Source organism: Sminthopsis crassicaudata, chromosome 1 (assembly GCF_048593235.1).
Source record: "Sminthopsis crassicaudata isolate SCR6 chromosome 1, ASM4859323v1, whole genome shotgun sequence".
In the NCBI taxonomy this organism is placed as follows: Eukaryota; Metazoa; Chordata; class Mammalia; order Dasyuromorphia; family Dasyuridae; genus Sminthopsis; species Sminthopsis crassicaudata.
This window is the reverse complement of record NC_133617.1, coordinates 88,416,123-88,441,801: the sequence shown is the minus strand read 5'-3', so window position 1 is coordinate 88,441,801 and position 25,679 is coordinate 88,416,123. Positions and strand designations below refer to the sequence as shown.

Here is a 25,679-nt window from a genome sequence, read left to right as displayed (position 1 = left end):
TATCAAAATATGATAATTATATATTTAATTGCATAATCATATTATAATGCCACATATGATAATTTAGAATTCATATACCAATCAAAGATTTATTAGATTCCTACTTCATGTAGGAACTCTAGTTGCTATAAGCACAAAAATATAAAAAAAAGTTCCTGCCCTTAAAGAGCTTACATAGTACTTTCTTAGAGTCAGGCAGTATCAATTTTTTTTTCCCCCCACATATTAAATATGAGGAAATTGAATCACAGATCCTGTATTAGATTGAATAGCTAGTTAAGTTTTGAAGTCAAATTTCATGTCTCCTGATAACAAATCTATGATCAGGCATTTAGTTAATATTTCTTGAATTTAATTCAAAACATTTATGAGTTAAAAAAAAAAAAAGATGTCAGTACCAAGTGACATGAATATTGAATAGGGTTAACATTGGGACAGCATTTCAAGTTCCACACCATTTTGTTTCCAACACAGCATATCTTGTCAAAGGCAGGGAAGGTGTTTGCATTCTGGATAAAGCTGGTAAAAATGTGATAGGCCATCTGTTTAGAGGTACAAGGGGCACTCTTTTCTGAAGCAAATGCCAGATGGTAGCTCTCTAGCTGTTAAGAATGAAGAAAGGCAGGGGAAGAATTGTCCTTCCATGCTGCCTCCCACACATTCAAATCTCATTACAGGAACCAACAGAGACCTCTGACAATGAGAAACTGATGTGTAAAAGACCCCGGCACTAATTTGGATGCCCTAATTCTGGATCTAGTTCTGCCAAGGGCTCCCCCTCTAAACTACATAATATCATTTTAAAATTGTATTAATAATAAATCTCCACAGTACTTAAAAGGTTAAGAATTTTTATACACACTCATATATATATATATATATATATATATATATACACACATACATATACTATATTTCCCAACTATTATTCAAAGAGTCAGCTTGCCTAATAAAGAGGAAAACAGGGGATATGTAAAATAAAGTTTTTTTAAATTACCAAAATATAAACTAAGTATAGAATTATATGAAGAGTTCCACAGTGATAGTTCTTGTCCCAGTAAAGAAGGGAAACAGGTGCATTGATCATATGAATAAAAATATAAAAAGAAACATCATATATACTTATTTTATATATATATATATATATATATATATATATGTATACATACATGTATATGGAAAAAAGAATAAAAGTAATTCTGATAATCTTTAATTCTAACATTCCATGGAATGTGGCAAATGCATGTGTATGTATACATGTAAATATGTATATGTATGTATATATGTGATATACATGCACATATGTGGTTCTCACTATGTCTACCTACTTTACTAAAGCTGAGGAAATAAAGAGAGATGAGTAAGACATGGACTTTACTTGTCAAAGGCAGGGAAGGTGTTTGCATTCTGGATAAAGCTGGTAAAAATGTGTTAGGCCATCTGTTAGAGGTACAAGGGGGCACTCTTTTCTGAAGCAAGTACTTTCATTTTAGTAGATTAGATATTAGAAAAGACAATATAATCTAGTAGCAAAATAGTAGTTGTCCTTAAAGGAACTTACAATCCATTAGAGAGAGAAGCAGGTGATAAAATATTTGCACAAATAACTATAATATGAAATAGAATCTGATTTTCCAGATGACATAACTAATAGTCAAATTTGGCCTGAAAATTTAGTCTTCTGATCCTTTATGTAATAGCATATTACCTCCCATGATTTCACTTCCCCCTTTCTGTAAAATGAGAATAAAGATCACAAGCCTAATACTCATCATCAATTAAAAAACAAATACATAATGTTAACAGACATTAAAAAGTCACAAAAGTACTTCCTAAGTGCCAAATACTACTAAGGAATAAAGATGTAGCATTTTTTTGCTTTGTTTTGTTTGGCAGGGGCAGGGAGAGAAGATATGGTTTAGACTAGACCATAATTCATGTTTGTGGGAAATAATGATTGTGGTAAAATGATTTGCCTAATTGTAGATCTGCTAGGAAGGAGGGAGTTTGCTGCTCTAATAATCCCAAGTGAAACAATATATGAAATGTACTTTGAAAACCTGAAAAGTGCTAAATAAATATGAGCTGTTACTTTGTATTAAGTATATCTTTTTGAGGAGACTCCACAATTTTATTTAATGTTGCTGAGGCAGATATCTCAGCTATAAAATGGAATTTTTAATAATACATTTAATCTTTATCTCAAGCTGGACACCTATTTGGACCATTGGAATAAAAAAGGAATACATTAGAATGTCAATAGTTTGCCCCACTAACAACCCTAAATACATTTTCTTTCTGAACAGATTCCAAATCATGGGGTGGTGCTATGAATTTCATGAAATGAGGGAAATGAGATTTAATAAAAAAGGGGGATGAATTATTGTGATTATTATGAATTATTATGATTTTATGGATTATTTTGAGACATTTATATGTTTTCTGAATGTTCTGTGGGGCAAAATAAAGTCTTTTTTGAATTTCTTTATATGCATTTTTTTGTGTGTTTCCTTAAGACCTAGGTCTTAGGAACTTTTTAAACCACACCTGTAAAAACTTTGACATAGCCTACATTTAAGTTATTTTTGAGACTTTCTCTGAGTAAAATCCTGAGGGAGACGACAGGAGAGTTATTTTATGTGAGGATCATCCTCAGGATTGGGGCAAGACAGGGACAATGAGTGATGGTTAATAACAAAGCTTTAAGCTTTCTGAGGCTGTTCTACTTAAAAAAAAATTCATCTTATCCTTACTTCAATCTCTCATATCAGTGGTTTATAAAATCTCAGGCGACTGATGAGTTCCTTGTGAAACCATATTTGCTACTTTCAACTTTTTCTTTAGAAAACCTTCTCTTTATTTCCTAAGAACCAATAGTGACTGCATCCGGTAAATTTCATCTTTAGAAACCTCTCTTGAAATTAATTCCCTATTAGAGTTGGATATCTATCCTTGCTCTGAATTATTCAAAAACTTTTCTCCTAAACCCTAAAGAATGTGCCCTACTATTCCTGGATCACAGTAGTTACAACTTTTCCTTGTAAGAATGTCTGTAAAATTAGAATACAAATTTAATATAGATTATAAAATTAGCATTCTAAATCAGAATTATAAAATCTACAAAATTGTTAGTTACTCAACAAGTTTCCTATATATCCGACTCAACAACAAATAATAAAAAGTTATTCAAGGAATCATTCTGTCCTTTTTTGAGAGGATCAGTCTCCAGGATAGTTCCTCAATGGCACATCCTCCAATTTGTAAACAATAAAATTATAGGGAAGGTAAAATAAGACTTCTTTATCTGCTCTGCTAGAGGTAAAGAGATATATTTGAGGTCTCCCAAAACAACTATTAACTTTTGTGCATATGCATGTTTCATTTTTTTTTTTTCATCTCTTTTTGGAAAATATCATTCAGGTCCTGAAGCTGGTCTGGTGGCCCATAATATATACCACCATCTCTACCTATCAACTCCTATTTTTTAAATTTAAAAATTCTCTCCACCATGGCTTCACCCTCACTTAATGGATTTCAGCATAAGGAATTATCTTGAATACAAGGATACTCTACCTCCCTTTCTACTTAATTTATTCTTCTTGAATAAAGTATGTCCTTGTACTTGAGTCATAGGTTTCATCTTGACAAGTTTCAGTGATAACTATGAGAAATATGACCCCTGAATTGCAAATTATTGCTGACTTTGCATACTACTTATTCTATGTGCATAAATGTACAGCCACTTAAGTCCATGAGCAATTCTTCTATTCCTTTTACTAGTTAAATGTTCCCATAAATTACTGAGCACCTCAACTATCATCCCCCTTTCCAGGTCTTTAAGTTCTTTCCTCTGCAGTTTCTGGTATAACCACTCTACCTAGAGATTTCCCACTTCCCCTCCCTTTTTAGTATAAATCTTTCTTAATCAAATTAACTGGTTTCCAGCCAGATGCATTTGTTCTGACCTTCTTGGCCTCTTTCCTTGACCAGGGACTCTTTTTGTGTCCTCCAAAGACCCAACACAGTGATTTAAAGTCTTTTATCTTTTTTTAATTTGCAAAGAAACTTTTTTCCCTTTCTCTAATGGAGTGGGTCAAGCATAGGGGTTCCTTCCCCAACCAAGAGTCTTTTCTAGATTGGATTTTCTTTATAATCTAAACAGTAATTAGCTTTCCCAGTTGGGTGGAATCCCATCCAACCTTCTTAAAAAACACTTGTCTTGGAGGTAAAGAGTAATCTCATCATCCACCCATGTCCTTCAGAGAATGACCTTTTCAGCAGATGGGTCTCAATAAACATGGGAGGAAAAGATAGATCATAATTTAATTAGTTTTTAATATAATGGTATTATAATTTCTCTTATTTCTTTGCTGATAGTCATACAAGATAGTCCACCTTCCAATTTTTATCAATTTTACCAGATTGTTTTTAGTTCTGAAACTGTCTCTATTCAAATAATCTCTCTTTTCTTCTTAGATTTCAAGAATTCTTTAAAGTCTTAGTCAAAGTCCTAACTTTTATAAGAAAACCTTTCCCATCCAAATTAAACTTAGTGACTTCCCTCTACTACTACCTTTAATTGTCTAATTTGTCTATATAACTTATTTGCGCAGTTTCTTGCATATCATGGCCTACATTAGACAAATCATGAGCTCATTGGGAGCTTTCTTTCTTTATCTTTATGTTTGTCTTTCTGTCTCTGTAATGCAGGAGAAATTGAGCAAGATAGAGATTAGAGAGTTTTCAATACAGAATTTATTAAATGGAGAGATTTACTGGGACCAATGGATCCATGGTTGGTCCCAGGACTGAACAAGACTATTGTCTCAAAGAATCCAGCACCAATGTCAAATACAGAAGATTCTTTTATAGGGTAACAAGAACAATGATATTATGGGGGAGACCCCTGGATGAGGCTGACCTAATGGGGGGAGGCACCTAGGATGACACAGGAGGTACTGGAGAGGTTCCTGATATTCTAAAGATGTCTAAAATGGATTAAGACCTTTACCCTATCAAACATTAAGAGGGAATAAGTATAGCCTAAGGTCTAAGATATAAAACCTTTATCCTAACATTAAGAGGGAATGGTTATAACCTGAGGCAGAGTAATTGAATAGGACAATTAGGGAAACTGGGTCTGGACTACTCTCCTAGTCTCTCCTTCCTTCCCTTTCCCCATCCCCTTCTCTTTCCTCTCTCTCTCTCTTTTTTTTTTTTTTTTTAACTTTTTCCCTCCCCCTTCTCCCTTTCTCTTCCCACCCCTATCCCCTTTAACATTTAGCCCAATGTCTGGAGGCATTGATGCTTGTTGAATGACAGACTTGCTGATTCCATCAACTCCTAAGGCTTCATTGATCAATCCCTCTCTTAATGGCCATTCACTCAGAGGCTAGCCAAATTGATTTTCCTAAAGCACAGCTCTGACCATCTCACTTTCCTCTTAAGAAGTTTCACTGGCTTCCCACTGATTTCCCACAAACTCTTCTGGTAGACAATTAAATCCTTTCAAATTCTGGCTCCAGAAACCTTTAAGGAATAGCTGTGAAAAAGGAAAGCTTTCCAAATCTGGAACACAATCTACATAAATGCAAGGAGATGGACTAGAGGATTGATCTTAAAGAAGAGAGACCATTTTGGCTAGCACATAGAATATTAGGAAGGGATATGAAGTGAAATCTTTGCAGGATAATTCCAAATATTCTCCCCTAAAGACTCTGTGATCTATTCAATGTTGACTGTCAACTCTTTGGCATCTAGGGCATCCTATATGCAAAGGTCTGTTACAACAACTTATACCTGGAGAATCAATTGTTAAGTTTTCACTGTGAGCATTTATGCCTTGTTAATTAGCGCATTTAAACACTATAAATCAAGGATTAATTCATTAGTCTGTTAATTGTCTAGACTTAAAGTGACAGAAAACATGTTAATAATGGAAATGAAATGTAAAAGTATCTTGATCTCAATTGAAAAATGGTCAAAGGATATAAACAAACAATTTGCAGGTAAAGAATTTAAGCCATCTGTAGTCATATGAAACAATGCTCTAAATCTATATTGATTAGAAAAATGTAAATTAAAATTCATCTGAGGTGTAACCTCATACCTATTAGCTAAGATGACAGGAAAAAATAATGACAAATATTGGATGAGATGTGGGGAAACTGGGCTTTTATATATATAGCCCTTTGGGGTATAAAATTCTGCATACCCTTTGATCTAACAGTGTCACTACTAAGTCTGTATCCCAAAGAAATCATAAAAAAGGGAAAAGAACCCACATATGCAAAAATTTTCATAGCAGCTCTTTTTGTGGTGACAAAGAATTGGAAAATTAGTAAATGTCCATCAATTGGGGAATAGCTGAATATATTATGCTATATGAAAGTAACAATATCCTTTTTCTATACAAAATGAACAAGTTAATTTTAGAAAAACCTATAAAGATTCTCATAAGCTGATACTGAGTGAAGAAAGCAGAAACAGGAAAACACTGTATGCAGCAACAACAAACTTCTCTCATCCTACACCCCCAACAAGAAGTTCTTAAACATTTATCAGCTTACCCTTTGCCTCATCTCCATGCCTTTGAATAAACTGTTATCCCCTTTCTGATAAACTCTCTTTTCTCAAATATGTCTTTTGGCTATTTTCAAAGTTAAGCTCAAGTACTATTTCCTTCAAGATAATTTTTATTTCCACAGTTATCAGCACACCTACAAAATTACTTTTATTCATTCCTGTATAACTTTTATTTACTTACTTGTGAGCATGTTTAAAAAATAATAATACATAAGATAAGAGAGTTTCACTTTTATATTGCTAGTCCCTGATGTCTTGATTAGTAGTGGAATTATTGTTCTCATTTTATCTGGTGTTTTCCCTATCCAAATACCTCAGTTAGCAGCTTAAAATTTGAGAAATTAATTCACATTAGGATGGAAATGTCTGATAAAGTAATATTTTTCCATTCATAAGGTCAGAGATCCCTAGGGTTGGAATGTATAACAAGACTGACCAGCTGATACATTACATATAACATCCATTACTTAGCATCAGCTAAACTCTCCTTAAAAACCCACAGTAACAAGAACTCACTACCCTCAAAAGGTAGAGCTCATTCCATTTTCAGAAACATTTAATTGTCTTGTGTTTCCTCAACCAGAATTTGCCAATTTAATCAGTCATTTATTAATCAATCACACTGTATTAAATACTATTTTAGGCATGGAGGACCTAAAAACAAGAAAAAATAATCTTTATCTTCAAAGGAACCTAGGAAATACAATGAGTAATAGAGTTCTTTCAAAGAAGGGATTTAAGCTCTAACAAAGAAGTCAGTAGCTGTGTTAGGTAAGAGGTGGTACATGATTTGAACCTTGAAGGAAGCTGGACAGAGATGAAACAGGAAAGCATTCTAAGCAAGATGGGAAGTGGGAGATGGAATATTGGCTTTAGGCATCCATAATGACCAAAACACAGTATGGGTGAAGGGGGTCAATGTGCAAGAAGCCTGGAAAGTTAACAGCTGAACTGAGAAGGGCTTTAAATGTCAGATTGTGTACTATCTATACTATGTATTTCTTAATTTGACAAAGTCACACATATTATTCAGAATTATTCTCTAATAGTTGTTTCCCCCCCCCCCTGAGGCTGGGGTTAAGTGACTTGCCCAGGGTCATACAGCTAGGAAGTGTTAAGTGTCTGAGACCAGATTTGAACTCCTGTCCTCCTGAATTCAAGGCTGGTGCTCTATCCACTGCCCCACCTAGCTGCCCTCTAATAGTTTAATGAGAAAGAAAATAAGTTCATTGGGAATAAAAATTTAATTCTTTATATTTTATGCACTTAATAGATCTCTAATAAATACTTGATTGTGAATTAAATAATTGGTCTTAAACTTCTAACAACTTTGTAAGATTCTTGAGGGTTGGCAATGCCTTTAACTATTTCTGAATTCCTCTCTTCAATTCCCCCAAATCCTACCTCCCTCAGTGTATGCAGCATGATTCTGGGCACATGGCCAATGTCAATAAAGACTTATTGATTGATATCTGAACCAACTCCCCATATGGGAATTCAAAGAGATATTCCTTAGCTTCAAAATGTAACTTGCTTCTTAACGTTCATTACATATTTTAGAGTTTTGTTCCTGACATAGAGAGTACCATGCTCTTCAAAAAGGTGACTTTGGACCCTTTTAGGCTCTAAGAATAATAAAAAGAACACCAGGTTTACAGTGGAAAGAAGTGAGCTCAAACCACAAATTATGCTTACTAGCTTGGTGACCCATGGAAAATTGATTTAATCGTTTTCTTATCTTGGCTAATGGTGATGATAATGTGCTAGTTATATCAAAGAATTATTTTAAAAAGACATTTTTATTATAAAATACTAAGTAAATGTGAGTTATTATATATTATATATATGTACTTTATTATTATAAGGTATATATATGTGTGTGTAAATGTAGGTATATATACCTTAATATATATAAGTAGACACCTCCCACTTAACCCCCACTTTCCCATACTTCTCTTTTATGTATATATATGTGTATGTGCATGTACACACACACACACACACATATTTATCAACTGGTAGGATTATAGAAAAAGGGAACTGAAAATTCATAGGAAGAAATAAATATTTGGATATTATTTGCTAACTGACTATGAGTCACATATTAATGCTGAAAGTTTTGCTAATCTGTTTAAATTTTCTGATTCCTAGGAATTTGATTCTCTCTACTCTAATAAGCCCTAGTAAAGATGTCAGGCCTAAATATCTTCCTTTTTCATCATCTTTTTACTTCCCCATGTGGTTCTTTGCATAAGACTTTCCAGGAGACATATCACAAGAGCACTGCCAGGTGTTAGGTTTAAAAGTTTGGACTCCTTTAAAGATATGAACTCTGTACCAGAGAATTGTTAAGTACCAGACAACCAATTTAGCACCTTGCAGTAATCCTAACATCCAGGATTTTCCCATCTTGTCCTTCTCTGAGTTTTAAAAAACTTCCCCATGAGGGCTGTGAACAACTTCATTGTTAGTTAATGCATTGCTTGCCATAATGAACTTTTCATTAGCAGGACTTGTAGCACATCTCACAGTATAGGAAGCAAGAACTGGGGTTGGTATAATGTGGCTGCCAATTTAAGGATAGTAGAAATAGTCTGCTGGGTTGCTTACTTTCACCTAATCCTTTGTATTAAAACAAACAAACCCCAAACACTTTCATTTTGGAAGTGTTTCACTTAAGTCACTATCCTGAGGCTAAAATTCGAATCTAAGAAGCTCTGATTATTCTGTTATCAGGCTAACAGCATAGAATCATATAGTGTTTTAAACATTGCAAGGTACATTCATCAACGTAAATCTGTAATGTGGGTAGGTTATTATCTCATTTGAGAAATTAGAAAACTAAAACTCAGCAAATTATTGTCACATAGTAGGTTAAGCCTCCAAGCAGATACTTGATCTCAAGGGTCCTGAATCCAGGTCCAGTGCCCTTTTCATTATGTCATACTGATTCTTTTATCTTGACCTACCAGAACTTTTAATAACAAATTCAATATTCTGTTAGTGATTGACAATGAAGTATAATTTATGGAAACATTTATCTGACTGCCTTGTGTAAACCATCTTTTAAAATCAGAGATATTTTAATAGGATCAACAATTCCAACAAATTGTCTCATAAGCTTTTGTTTATTTGAGGACTTCAAGGATCTGTGATTTCATTAATGCAGTAATTCACCCACTAATAGAGATCATAACTCCTCCATATTTGAAGTCTTCATGATTAGTTGTGCCAAAAATATCCATCCTTCAATAGCTATTAGGAGTGATAATCTCAATAGTCTAAAGGCCATACATTCATTTCTTTCTTTCTTTTTTCTTTTTCTTTCTTTCTTCCTTCCTTCCTTCCTTCCTTCCTTCCTTCCTTCCTTCCTTCCTTCCTTCCTTCCTTCCTTCCTTCCTTCCTTCCTTCCTTCCTTCCTTCCTTCCTTCCTTCCTTCCTTCCTTCCTTCCTTCCTTTCTTTCTTTCTTTCTTTCTTTCTTTCTTTCTTTCTTTCTTTCTTTCTTTCTTTCTTTCTTTCTTTCTTTCTTTCTTTCTTTCTTTCTTTTTCTTTTTTTCCTGAGGCAATTGGAGCTAAGTGACTTGCCCAGGGTCACACAGCTAGGAAGTGTTAAGTGTCTGAGGCCAGATTTGAACTCAGGTTCTCTTGACTTCAGGGCTGGTGCATAATTCAATGCCAGGAAATTATTTGTCCAATTTTCCAGCTAAGTAAGATTTGCTAGATCTTAGAATTTTTTAGAATATTAAAAACAACAATAACAATAATTTCTTTTTCTTTCTTTCCTGTTTCTTTTTCTCTTTCTCCTTCTCTTCCTCTTCCTACATCTCTACCTCTTCTTCCTCCTCTTCTTCCTCCTCCTCCTCCTCTTCCTTCTCTCTTCTTCCTCCTCCTTAATGGTCCATTTTAAAAAATCTATTATACCCAAAACCTACCATAATTCCCTGGGTTCCTTTTCTACTTATTCTTTGTCTCCCTCTTCTTCTCCTATCCCCTGCACATACATAGACAAGCAGCATAGATATTAATGTATGTTCATTCTTCTGTTTGCACATGTGCACACATATATCACACAAAACACAAAATTTTCACACTCACCCTCGCTGAAAAAGATCCACATTGTGGAATTTGTGTAATTCTACAGAAAACTCAACCGTTCCCTGTACTTCAGACATGATCTTTTCGGGTCATTACCTGAAAAAAATACCAAAAAACAATGAAAATGTTAAGTTCTTCAAGCCACTTTAGCCAAAGATAAATGAGAAATGATAGAGTCAAACCACATTGTGTTTAAATAACATATAAAACACACTTCTATGATGGACTCACTTAACAGTCTAATGCAAGCAAACATTTTACCATAACAATGGTTATCCTTTATGTAGCTATAATATTTTATACTTCCCTAAATGTTTTCACACCAAGCATCTGATTTGATGCTCAGGTGAGTCCTAGATAGAGCAGGACAAAGATTTGTAAATTATTTTACTGAATAAGTAAACTGAAGCTCTAAAATAGTAAAGTGATTTGCCATTGATCACAAAGTGTTATTTTGGAAGGCCAAAGTTAGAAACTCCATCAATCTCTATATTGCCAGCTCTAGTTCTATGTGTATGTTTTGTATTAATAATTTTTGTTTTATAATATCTATACTAACTTCTCTAAAAGTTTTATTCATAACTTCTGCCTTTAAACCAAGGATGTTTTTCCAACACTCTTTCTTCCAACTAAATTCTCCCTCGATAGGTAGGAAGAAAAAGTCAAAACCAAGAGATAAAGCAACAACATCCAATAACATCTATAACACTCCATACACATAGGCCCCGTCACTCTACCTAGTGCAGGGAAATATGTTTCATTATGTTTCCTCAAGAATTGACAAAGGCCTTTATAGTTAGAAATTAACTGCCTTTTAAAGTTGTTTTCATTTACATCATTATATCATTTATATCATATAATTATTTTATCTATTTTGATTCCTTCTCTATCCATCAATTGATTCAAGTCTTTCCATTTCTCCCTGAATTCATGTTCATCGTTTCCTACATTGCAACTATATTCCATTAAACTAATAGATGAAAAATTATTCAATCAATAAAAACGTTTTATTAAGTAACTACTGTGAAAAATACATGCTAGGTGATAGGGTTTCAAAGACAAAGGTAAAACAACTTTGTAAAACAACTTTGTATTCAAATGACCAATAATTTAGCCAAGGGAGACAACATGCACACACACACATACGCACACAATGAATGTTACATAAATTTCAATACTCTGCTCTATAGAGGCTGAACAAATTATTGCTATTCTTTAAAACTTTGTAATCCTACAAAAATTATTTCATCATTCTATGAGGACTTTTTGGGCATCTACAAGTTTAAATGCCATTTTAGAGAGACTGATAATGTTCATGTATAAAGAGACTGTGGTATTTTAAGCATCTCAAAAATGTAAATACACAGTGATACACAAATATACACACAGAACTAGGTGCCCAAATACAAAGCATATATATATATAGATATATATATAGACATATATATATATCTATATATATATATATATAGATAGATAGATAGATAGATAGATAGATAGATAGATATAGATAGATATATATAGATATAGATATAGATATCTATCTATCTATCTATATCTATCTATCTATCTATCTATCTATCTATCTATCTATATATATCCAAGATTAAATTAAAAACTTTTACCTAGTAAAGCTTAAACTGAAGGACATTTTTGACAACCTATGTGCACATGTATACATGTATTTTTGTGTGTATACATATAGATACTAATGTATGTATTGCATTCCTGTGTATATTGTATATATGCATACACATATATTTATGTCTAAACATATACTCAAAAAACACAAAAACAACTTGACCTTGACCAAACTTCTAATTTTGGAACCCTTATTCCAACCAAGCTTATAACCATCCCCCCGTTCTAAATATAGAAAGCAACTCTGATTCATTTTCAACTTGTGAATCATTGGCCCTTTGGTTTGTCACCAGCTTGAATAGATCAATGATCTCACCAATCAGAATGCTACCTCTATTGGTATAAATCACAGTCTATCTATACTTTCTCCATTCTTGCTCTTGTTCAACCATAAATATACCATTGAAGATCTGCTTAATGTGTTTAAAGACTTTCACTACTTTTTAGCACTCTCCAGATAATGATATATCACAAAGACCACTCATCCGTTTTTCCTCCCTATCATTATATGACTGACTTACTACCTTGTCGGATTAAACATTTTATAGATTGTACATTTAGGCCATTCCTTGGGTAAAAATAATCTTTGGTAATATGCTGCAGTCTATTTATTGCCATCATGCTGACCTCTGCAATTTTGACCTGCAATTTTGATTCTTGGGAGATTGTTATGTTCCATGATTTGCAGCATAGAGTACTGCTAGAAGAACATTATTTTATAACCCTTGTAGTAAAATACTGAATCCACTCAAGCCAGAGGCTCTGGACAAATTGCATTCTTCCTACTAACCTGTCAGTTGTCTTGAGATTATCACCTGGACAACTTGCAGGAAACAAATTTTAGATAAGAGACACACAATCTTCATAGAGCTCACAGACATGCAGAATTACATATCTCCAGGGATAACCATAATACACGCAATTAGATACATAATTGGAGAGGTGACAAAGTAGAATCGTAGAAGGATATTACCAGCTAGGGAGGTTAGGGATGACTTTACGAAGAAGGAGGGTATATTTGAATTGACCTTAAAAAGATGTATAAAAATTAATCAGGGTAAGAGGGAGAGAGAAAAGTTTCAGAGATAGAAGGTTATCTAATGTGAAATTCATTCAGCAATCATTTAGTAAAAGCTTTTATGTAATAATACATCAAAAGGGATTAGGAAAGGCTCCCTATAGAAGATGGGATTTTAGCATGATTTTCAAAGAAGTCCAGGAAGGCAAGGAGAGATGGAGAATATTCCATGAATGGGAGGCAGCGAGTGAAAATGCCTGGATTCAAAAAACAGAGTGTGTTGCTTGAGAAACAGCAAGGAGGTCTGTGTAAACTTTGAAGAGTATATATGATGGCGGGGGCAGGGGTGGTCGGGAGAGTTGATGATGGTGGTAGTCCTTTTTCTCAAAGAGGACCAATGATATTGGGAGTGATATATTGACATGAGCATGAATTGAATATGAATGGAACAGAAATGTACAAAATCATCAGCCTTACTTTCTCCTTCAGAGGCCAGTGGAAAGACAAGGGTGAAGATGAATCACCTGGAGAGCAGGAAGAATAAGGTCTAAGTAGACTGGAACTTTAAAAGGATGGATTATTTTGTCTCCTTCTATGTCCCATAATCTCTAATAGCTGCATACATCTTTTTATATATTGTGTTGTATGGTTGAGAATCAAGAGCAAACCCAAGAGTCCCCTAGAGAATATAGGCAGTTGAATGGATTAAGATTATCAAATTCAGTATCAGAAGTCCTGCCTCTGATAGTGTAATTTTGGGCAAAGTCTCAACCTTTCTTCAGTTTCCTTATCTGTAAAATGAGTGGGTAAAATCAAACTAAATGAATTCTGAAGTCTCTTCCATCTCTAATTTCTACTGATCTTTCCACTCTCTCTAAATCCTCATGAACAAGGCCAATGCCAACCCTACTGACTATATTTCCTCCTGTATTGATATTTACAGGCAAACAAATTATGACATTTGCAATTAAAATGTAAATGTAATTTGTATATTTGTTTACTTTCCCCTCTTCTGCCCTTCCCCACCTTTAAAGGGGTGGTGGTAACCTGAACCCTACTTGTCATGAAAGGCCAGAATAAGGGCCTACTGAGTCAGGAGATCTGGATCCCAATACTGCCACTGCCACACATTAGCTGTGGGAACATTTGCAAAATCACTGCAAGTCCCCAGGACTTGATCCTATCATTGGTGAAAAGTAGGTTTACAAAGTGAGCTCTTTTGAATTGCTGCCTTTTATCCAGAGCAACAGTACTCCTAAAGATACTCGGAAATGTCAGGGGAAATCTCATTCCCTTCTTTATAATACTATTCTCTCTACTTCTCATTTAATCAGTTCATGTAGAATTTCCTTCTCAACTAGATTTCTTGAATCTTTGTGGCTCAAGAGCTAAAAGTGCATCTTCTACAATTTAAGCTATAGGCCAGATCCACAGCATCCTAGATTGAACCCTAGAAGGAACTTCAGAGACAATTCATGTCTGAATCAAGAATATTAGATTTGGGGACTTCAAAGACATTCCCAGACTGATAGAGTAATTGTCCCAACTCAGGTATTCAGGATAAGTTGTATCTGGATTTCTATGGCATTACAGATTTATACTTCTGTTGACCTGCTCTTTATTGTACAGTCACAGGAGAATAGATGTTTGCAGAGGAGGCAACAATGACACAAAACTATTCCTGTCACTGTTTTCTAACCAGGTAAACATGCCATCAGAAAGCACAAAACATCTACCTCTTTTTTTTCCTGTGATTGCTATGCGTGCCTCAAGCTCTGTGTCCCAAGTGATATTGGTTTCCATATATCTCAAGCAAAAAATAATCTGGAGCAAGCACAAACTGAATAAGGTCTCTAAGGAGTCTCTAAGGGATCTTTCCTTCACTTTATGCTGTTTGACATTTTGGTCCATGCAAAAAATAAACATATAAGGCATTATGCTCGTCACATTTTCAGATAATGAGTAACTGGGAAGGATAGCTAATATGGTAGATGACAGTGTTAGGATTATAGAAGATCTTAACAGTTCAATAAGCCCACTTTGAAGAAAGTACTATGTAAAGTATGACAATAATATATCGAAACACACATATACACACATACATGAAGTCCAGGAAGAACAAATGGTCTATCCTGAAGATATTAGGCATAGTTAAGTTTCTGGTTAACAAGGCCAAAATGTACTTGGACAGTGCCACGAGACTGATCGCCAATGGATCAATGAACCATGGAACACCATGCCCAAGGTTTATTAAAACTACTTTGATGTATCTTTTCTGTGACAATTTGTGAGGGAAACATATCCAGGAAGTGCAGAGATATTAGGAAAGATTTTTGTTAGAAAAGGGTGGAAGTTGAGGACAGACAAAAGAAGGGCTATGATTCAGGAAGGAAAAAAAACCAACTCTTTGTTGTCCCTTCTTTCAACAAAAGGAGCTATGATCAAACTTGCTCCCCCTGGACTTATGCAGACATCCTGTGCAGAATGGGGAAGCATGCAATTCCAATAGTGAGAAATCTTCCCTCTGGACTAATGACTACAAGACTTTGGTAGCTACAGCTACTATTCATCACTATGGAACAAAGGCATGAGCTTGGAAAATGGGCCTGATAACTCTCCATACATTATGGATTTATTACTCCAGACCATTCTCCTGACAGCACTTAGCCATTGTCATGAACGAGTTTGTTAACATCTTTAGGTGTCACTCCATCTCAACCTGGACACCAGCCAGTGACTTTTAATGCTCCTTTTATAATATTTGCCAGCCGGCTAACCTAGTGCTCCATCGCTGCAATGTCACCTTCTCATTTCTGAGACGGATAGGATGTTGCAGCATGCCAAATTGAACTTGGGGCTTGGGAATTCTTGAGGCCATAAATTACTACATATTCATATTCTTCTTTTAGATATCCTTCACAAATAATTAGTAGCCTTGATAAATATAACATGTATATATTTTTAAAATCCACAAAAGAGAAGATTTGAGATTTCCCATAATTTACTTCCCCCAAAAAACTTGCTAAGATTAGTTTCATTCTTCACAGATAATTGTGGATAGTAATATTCACAAGCAACAGTCATCATTTTGCTTTGCCTTCAAACTTGCTATGTAAATCCCAAATTGGTACATAATTACTCATGTAGCATTTCACCAACTCCTCTCATTTATTGTGAATTTCAAGTTACTTTATTATCAATATTTAACTTATTATTACTCCTAAGTGCAATGAAAATAGTCAGTCATATCTCTGTATATGACTTGTGAAATCCAATCTAGGGAAGTATGTGACTGTATGTATTAATTTAGTACTCTCTAATCCATATCTCTTCCAATCAAGTAAACTTCTGATTTTAATCTTAAATTTTTATACTTCACAGTTCAATCTTTAATCCAACCTACAGAATACCAGATTGTTTTTAGTTTTGTGTTAGCTTTCAGATGAGTAAACTAGTTCTGAAGATAACATTTCCCTATCTTGGGATGACCCTTCACTGGAGGTCTTTGAACAAGTTGGATGATTTATTGAATTCATTTTCGAGGTGATACTTGTTCAGATGAAGTTGGACAAAATGGCTTCTAAAGTGACTTCCATTTCTGAATTTCTGTGACTTTCTGGTTATATCTATACTTTTCCAGAACACATTGAAATGGCAATATAATTACTCATGAAACATCTCATTTTCCCCCTTTTGTTCAGTGTCTCTATTAGGTTCCCCTAGTCATAGTGCTAACAAAAGAGATCCTCCCTTATGAAAAAAAAAAAAAAAATCCCCCACCCAGTCACATCTTCTATCACTCTGCTCCCTTTCCCAAGACCTAACAATCTAATTGGAGTTGATTAGGAGGCAGAATAGACATTATTATGGCCTCAGTGACTTCTAAATTGCTAAAAGGTAACAGGATATAAATCAAAGCTGACAATACTGCAAAGAAAAACTAAATGGGCAGATTCATAAAAAGGTTCACAAGTGATCAGAGTTTCTGGATGCAAAAGTTTATATGATTTTAGAATTAGAAAATACTTTAGAGGCTGAGTGTAAGCTTCTTGTATTATAAACAAAACCTAAAACCCAATGCATTAAGTGGCCTATCTTCTTGTTGTTGTTCACCTTAGTAATAAGTAAGCTGGCTTAGAACTCAAAGGGACCAAGGCTAAAAAACTGGAAGAAAACTTAAGAGTTCATCCAGACTAAATTCCTTATTTTATAGATGAGGAAAACTGAATCCTAGATCAGTTTAGAGACTTGGTCAAGGTCACACAGTTAGTTTCAAAAATGAAATTTTAAATCCAGTTCCTTTGGAATCTAAATGCAGTGATGTACTATATTTTATAAAGCCCCATTGTTCAGTGGTTATTACCCTAGTTTAAGGAATGCTGATTAATTCAGAATAGAGGAAATGTAAGAAATATCACTGAGCATTCTCTAGACTTCTTTCATCCTCTGTTAAAATGCAAGCAACTGATCAACTAGTGATCGTATAAAAATACATCATCATCGTAGTCAACATCATCTTCTATCCTCCATTTATGTTTTCCCCTTTGATGACTTAAGTTGATATGGCGCTAACTCCATCAATGTGGTGCATTGAGACTGTTCACAGTCTGTTTCCTAATGTCTCAAATGTATTATTTATTTAATTTTAAATTCATTTTTGAAAATTTTTGTTTTGTATTCTTTCCCTCTCTTCAAACATTTTTTTTTTCCATTGATTCATTTATATGGTTGACCTTTTATTTTTTTAGATGAATTTTTTATTTTTTCTAGCTCTTTAAAATAATTCTCTGGTAATTTAATTGGTATTGTTCAGAGTTAGCAAATGAATTTAGTTAGGTAGAATTGTCATTTTTACTATACTGGCTTAGACTATCCATAACAAATTAATATTTTTTTAGATGTTTAGATTTCTATATGTGTGAAATATTTTGGTTGTTTTTTTTTGTCATTTGATTTGTTTTTAATTGTGTTCATAGTGTTTCTGAATTTGTTTTGACATGTACTGTCTTCTCAAGTATTTTACATTATTTGAAGCTATTTTCAATAGAATTTTTCTTTCTATCTCTTTTTGATGGGTTACATGTGTATATATATATGCTCATCATTTGTGGATATTTATTTTATATACTGCAATTCTGCTGAAGTTGATAATTATTTGAACTTTTTAAAAAGGTGATTATCTATAGAATATTCTAAGTATTGCATAGTTTCCTTATTTTTTTAAAAAATGGGGATAGCAATACTTTTAGACTATTTAAAAATTCTAATAATAGCTTTTTATTTTCAAAATACATGCAAAGATAGTTTTCATTCTTGTAAAACTTTGTATTCTTAACTTTTTTCTCTCCCTTTTTCCTACTCCCCTTCCCCAGAAAGCAAACAATCCAATATAGGTCAAATATGTGTAATTCTTGCAGACTAATTCTTAAGAGTTATTTGAGGAATCAAATTAATTTTTGCTTACCACTACAGTATATAAATGTCAATTATTATTAGGATTATGATTTTCATTTTATGTTGCTCTAGTGAGAAAGCTAAGCCTGAGATAGTGACAAGTCACATGATATAAATGGTGGAACCAAAATGATATCCCAGAGGTCCCTTTATGTTAGGATTACTAAGTGAGAACTGAGGTTGTCTGTAAAGATTGTTGGTCCTTTAAGAGGAACCTTAGAAACCTTTTCTTCAAAAATCCATCGCCAATTATGTAGTAGCCGGGTTATCTTTAATGGAGATCCATGTGCAAAATTTGGAGCGGTGGCCAATAAAATTTGCCATTCTGGGATGGTCTCACAGCATACATTAATCTGTGCGTTAGTATAGAATGTGTATATTTTTTCAGGACTTATCCCAGATAATTGTGTTACTCTCTTAATAGCCTTTAATAAAATCCTAGCCACAAGCACTGGGTAAGGTGTAAGGCTTTGTTCTGGTTGTGCTGGGAGGTTCACCCACTCAATCACTCTGTCTCCTTGATGAAGGACTGCTGTGGGTGCCTCTTTTGTAGCAAAAACTGATATTTCCAAGGGTTTTTGAGTGACTCTTTCAACCACATTGGATAAAGCCAGTTCAACTTCTCTCAAAGCCGTTTGTGCTTCTTTTGTAAGCTGGAGTGGTGAATTTAAAGCACTGTCTCCCCTTAAAATGTCATCTAGAGGTTGCAGTTGATTGGTAGTTAAGCCTAACACTGGACGCATCCATTGGATATCTCCTATTAATTTTTGAAAGTCATTTAAGGTGTTCAACTTCTCTGTTCTTAAAGAAAGCTTTTGTACTGTGAGTGTCTTAGGATATACTTCATATCCTAAATATTGAAAAGGAGCATGTCTTTGAATTTTTTCTGTAGCTATATGCAGTTTGTAGTACTTTAATGTTTCCATGGTCCTTTGTAGACATGCCTCTAACATTTGTTCCTCAGGTGCACATCCCAAAACTGAGGTTGTCTTCTACTCAAATCTTTCAGACAGATTCTTCTTCCTGTAGTGAACCGTTGTCTCCAGGCAGTTGCTGTTAACTCTTGTCCTTAGAAGTGACTTCCCTTCCTGCAGAGAGCCCCGTCAAGCCTGATGCAATGCAGAGTCTTTCTTCTTGAATCCTGGCTCTGAATCTCCTCCAGCTCTTATCCTTCTCCAGGCCGATCTGCTCTCTGCGCCCAGTGCTGTCTCTTTTTATCCTCCCAGAGAATGGGCGTGGGATAATGCAAGGGCTTCTGGGAAGAACCACCCCAGCCAATGAGCTTGCCCCCTCTATCAAGTCAACCTGAGTTCTCACCTTGTAATTGTCCAGAAAACCTGAATTCTCACCTTGTCACTATCCAGACAACCTCAGTTCTCACTTAGTAATCCTAACACCTTTACTCAAATTTATAACAACAACAAATGAATCTGAATTGAGAAAATACAAAGGAGAAGAATTGATTAAATTTTCAAAGAGGAAAATTGGGGCTAGATATCAGAGGGTGGGGAATGTTCTAAAAATTTGAGGTATACAAATGTGAAATGAGCTGAGGTAGGCAGGGGATCCTTCCCCTTCATAGAGGTCTTTAAGCAAAAACTGCAGGAACTTATTTTTTATGTATATAGTAGGTATTTCTTTAGTTTATTAATTGGATTGGATGCTCATTGAGGTTTCTTCCCTAAAATCCTGTGATTCTAATTCTAAGATTTGGAGCAAATTCTGTATAATTAAATTCTTCTCTCTAGGTCTGTTTCCTCATTTGTAAAATAAGGAGGTTATACTAGATCAAGGCTTCTTAAACTTTTTCCATTTGCAACTTCTTTTTACCTGAGAAAATTTTTATGTGATTCTAATATATCAGTAACATTTACAAATAATAACTCATAATTTCATGACCCCTACATTCAGTTATATGATTACATATGGAGCCACAAGCCACATTTTAAGAAGCTTTTTACTATATAATGCTGTGGCTAAGAATCTATAATATCCAGTCTCATAACAACGCATACAGAACTTTCTCTTAGAATTCTAAGATTTGGGTAATGTATAAGCTCTAGGGAATGGGGGTGTTCCTTTCTCACAGCATTAGTAGTTTAAAGAAATATTTGCATACTCTCACATTCAAACCATCTCATTCCTCCTTCTTAAGCCAGATAAATCATACAAAGCTGGTATGAACAGTGCTTTAAAAAAAACAAAACAAAACAAAAAAAAAACCCAAGGCCGTCTCATTTGAAGATGTAAATAGACCTCTCACTCTCAGTCTTGTTGTGAAGGTCAAACAGCATTACTAAAGAACATTTAGCACTGAGTATGTAAGTGATGGATCAGAAACCAGGGAGTTTGGAGAGAGCCTTAAGACAATGTATTATGAAGTGTAAATCCCTTGCTTTTGGTTGAATGAGAAAAGCAAGGCAAGCCTGAGCCCTAGACCTTATAAAGGAATCAACAACAGATCATATTTCTCATGGCAGATGCAGTGAGGGAACAAGAATGAATTTACTATGCCATTTTTATGAGTCTCAAAGACTATATTGAACCATCACCAGTCTTTATGAACCCAGGAGAATTCATTGTCCTAATAATTCAGTAAAAGTTGTACTGTCCAGCACTTTACTGCAACTTTTATTTCTACTACTAACAACTCAATTCAATTCCATAAACAGTTTATTAAGTGTACTACAGGGCAGAGAGAACAAACCTTGAAATAAGGATGACCTGGATTCAATATGTGTCTAGATTATATACTGGCTATGTCAGTCTGGAAAGAGAATGTAATGTCTTGGGGCTCCAAGGCCACTCTTTATGACTAGAAATTGCCAGCCAATGGCCACTGGTAGAAGGTATTTCCACACTGTGGAGCCTCCTACGTCAATGAAAAAACCTGACATCACAGGACCTTCTACTTTCTATACATAAAGTATCCCTTCTGGTCCTAATTATTACTCTATTATTATCAGGATAGGATGCACCAACTCCACCCACCTGAAAATGTTCTCTCTAGAATTACTAATGAATTTTTAAAGGATCAACCCAATGGTCTTTTCAACATCCTTTTTCTCTTGACCTCTTTGTAGCAATTGCTACTTCTTTGCCTACCAAGCCTTGATCTCCTCCCTCTACCACTTTTGTTCTTCCCCTGAGATGATAGGCTCTGATGAGTAAGCTTTTTATTAAGTTAGTCAATCAATAAGCATTTATTGATCACTTACCATGAGACAGGCTTTGTGCTAAGCACTGGGTACACAAAGAAAGGGGAAAGATAATCAAGGTCACAATCAAATAAGCAAACAAATGTGTACAAATTATATCCAGAATAAATGAAGAATGATTAACAAGAGAAAAAGCACTTGAATTAAGAAATATTAGGAAAGATTTCCATAGAAATTGGGACTTAGTGACGTGAAGAAAATGTAGGAGGCTGAAATCTTGCCTAGAGCCAGGTCACTCTGCCCAAAAAGATTCATTTCACATTCATATTTCCTGGGAACCAAAGAGAATAAGTATTTGTCCTTTCACAAATTGTAAGGGGCTGGAACTGAGCAGATACACTTAGATAACCGAGCACTAATTACCAATTGGACAATACTGGATTAACATATGTTTGGAGGAAGACCTTGCCCAACTATTCTGTGCTGGCTTGATCTGTGGATGTGGACAGAGAAGTAAGTGTGAGAGAGATCAGAGGGTGGAATAGGACAAGAGGGATCATTCTTTGGTGATGGAGAGAGAAAGGAGGTGTGGAGATTTCTATATCTATTCCCCTGACAGCGACCCCAAAAGGACTAAGAATAAAGATTTTTGCTTATCCTGACTCCAGCTAAGGTGTCTAGGGTACTAACGCAGACATTACAACAAATTTTAAGACTTGAAGATAGTTATTCCTCCTACCACCTATCCCCAATCTTTTTTTCCTCCTCCAAATTAAATATTTTCATTTTTCCCCCTCATCAGATCCTTATATGGTACAAGACACCAAATTCTTCATTATTCTGCTGCCTTCCTCCTCTTTCTTTTTATAATTTTTTTTTTTTTTTAAACTGAACTATGGTGCACAAAAGTGAGCACATTCCTACAGAATTGGGTTGTACAGGACCAAATACAGAGGAACCACTTTAAATTGGTTTTTGTTTGTTTATTTTGTTTTGAAGGGAGAATCTACCACATTATAGTGTGGATTCATACTCACCTTAAAGCTCACTAAAATCTGTCTAACCATGAATCACTTTATCTTTTCCTTGCAAATTTGATTTTGAATCCACACAAAAGAATTATATTCATTTATTCCCATTTTCACCTTATTAGATTCAGTACAATAGTCTAGCCTGCCATCTTTTGGAATGCTAACATTTTCTCAACTACTCTTCTGAATTTAGTGTTATCTTCAGTTTGATGAGAATGTCAGTCATACCTTTATGAAAGTCATTTATAATAATGTTGAATAAAATGTGGCCTAAACCAGGTCCCTAGGGAATTCAACTGAAACCTTAAACCAACTTGACAAAGAATGACTATTTTTGAGTTCAGACAATCAACACGTTCTTAATTGATTTATTCTTATTAATGCTCAGTCCACTGCTCTACCTTTTCCACAGTTAGAGTACACACTTGATTTTAGTATTTTATTAAAATCTAGGTGATGCAGTGGATCTGTATTTGGCTTAAGATCAAGAAGTCTCGTCTTCATGAGTTCAGATCTGCTTTCAGACACTTTACCTGTGTGATTCCTGAAAAAATTACTTGTTTGTTTGCCTACATTTCCTCACTGTTAAATGAGCTGGAGAAGAAATGACAAACCATTCCAGTATCCTTGCCAAGAAAACCCCAAATGAGGTCACAGAGAGTTAGACAAGGCTGAAACAACTGAATACCAACAAGAAATCAAAATTATATATATAGCATCACCTTGACAATTGGTTTATTAATCTTGGCGGTAGTGAAGAGATGAAATAGATCTATTATGGAATGACTAGTTCTTAATGAAGTTATTATATGTTTTGTGTGTTTTGGGGTACCTAATATTTCCTTTTTTAGCCATTCATTACCTGTCTCTTCAATTATCTATTCTAGATTTTCCTCAACAATTAAAGACCATATCAGTCAGTTCTCTTTGTACCCAAGGAGTTAATTATTCTGGAGCTGGTGCTTTGAATTGATCTAGGGGAATTCTATCCTCTTTAACTATCTTTTTTTTAATATATCTTGAAAATCACTTCACTTCTATTGCTACAGAAGATTGTATGCTACGAAGATTATTCCTTTTGGAAAAGAGGGAGGGAATAAGCATTTGTCAAGCACCTACTGTGTTCCAAGAACTATGAAATAGATATCTCATTTGCTCCTCACAATACATCGATATAAAGTGTTCTTTTTTTGTTATTTCCATTTGAGATTTGAATTATAAGTTAAATAACTTGCCCAAGAACACACAGCTAAAAAATGTCTAAGGCTGAATTTGAACTCGTGTCTTTCTTACTCCATGTCCAGAGCTTTCTATCTGCTTATACATCCTGGCTTCCTTTTTCCTTGGCAAAGAAAACATAAACAAAATAATAATTGAGCAACTCGGCCTTATCTATTGTTAGTTACTATTATTCTACCTAAGCAGCAATTCTATAGATTTTTATTATTCTCATCTTTCCCCATTAAAATTACTATTTTTTCTTTTTTAAATACTTTAATTTTTTTTTTCTTATTTAAGATTCTTAATAGTCCCAGCTCATTGTACACTTTAGCCCTTCTGACAGGATTTTTAGAGGATCATGTCATGTTCTTACATTCATCCTCTGTTGCCTTTTTTAAAATCTAGCTTAGTTGATGAGTTCCCAGGGCACACATACTGATCCTTTCTGATGCCCCTTTTAGCTCCACATCTATGAGCTTTTGTCCAAAACAGAATTTTGATCTTGCCTTCTAAACCATTTCTTACTTTATTGTTGTTATTGTTCAGGCATTCAAGTTGTTTTCAACTCTTTTATGACTCTGTGGATCAGTGAATGCCAGTGCTTTCCCTGGGGCTTTCTTGACAAAAATACTAGAGTGGTTTGCCACATCCTCCTCCAGGGTATTAAGGCAAACAGAGGTTATTAAGTCAGTCAGGGTCTCAACAGCTGGTAAATATCCAAGACCAGATCTGAACTCAGGTTTTCCTGAGCCACTTAGCTGCTTTTATTTTGTGATAATTTACTCTCTTTCAAATGTTCTATTCAAACTAGACTAAGGGCTGCTTTGGATATACCATATCTCCTACTCCTGTGATAAAGTATATTCCATACACTTTTTCTACCTCTAAGGATCCTTTTCTTCTTTCAAGAATGTGCTCAGGTACCAACTTCCTACATAAAAAATCATCCCTCATGTATCCCTCATACATATTCCACTTTTCCTTTTCATTTAACTGTGTATTATATTAAAGTATGAACACTGAATAATTTTAAAGCCAGAGACTGTTAATATTGACATCTTTGTATCTCCAATGAGTCAATAAGACTATTTAAAATTATGCACACACAGATAAATATGTGTATGTGTGTCTGTATATATGTAAATAGACACACACATGCCTGTTATGTGTATTTTTTCCCTGTATCAAACACTGTAGTAATTTTTGTAAATGCAAAAAAAAAAAAAAAAAAAAGAATCAGTTCCCACTGTCAAGGAGTTATTATATTATATTCTATTGAGGAGACAGTATATACCAATATATGTTTATACATATAAATGCAAGGTAAATTATTTTGTTTTGTTTTATTGTTGTATTGTTGGGGAAGAGGAAGATTCAAATAATTTGTAAGGATATACTCAATACGAATTTTCAACTAACTGGATGTGGAGGGTAAGGGTGAATGAGGAGTCAAGACTAACATCAAGATTAAAATT

The 25,679-nt window shown here is 34.5% G+C and overlaps 1 protein-coding gene across 1 annotated transcript in view; it reads right to left on the bottom strand.

Annotated features, from left to right (window-relative positions):
* FAM135B (family with sequence similarity 135 member B) overlaps positions 1-25,679 on the bottom strand; it is a 372,619-nt gene that overhangs the window by 332,208 nt on the left and 14,732 nt on the right. Inside the window, 1 exon segment of the mRNA XM_074264776.1 lies at positions 10,682-10,777. Within this exon segment, the coding sequence (XP_074120877.1) occupies positions 10,682-10,758 (77 nt within the window). The 5' untranslated portion in view covers positions 10,759-10,777.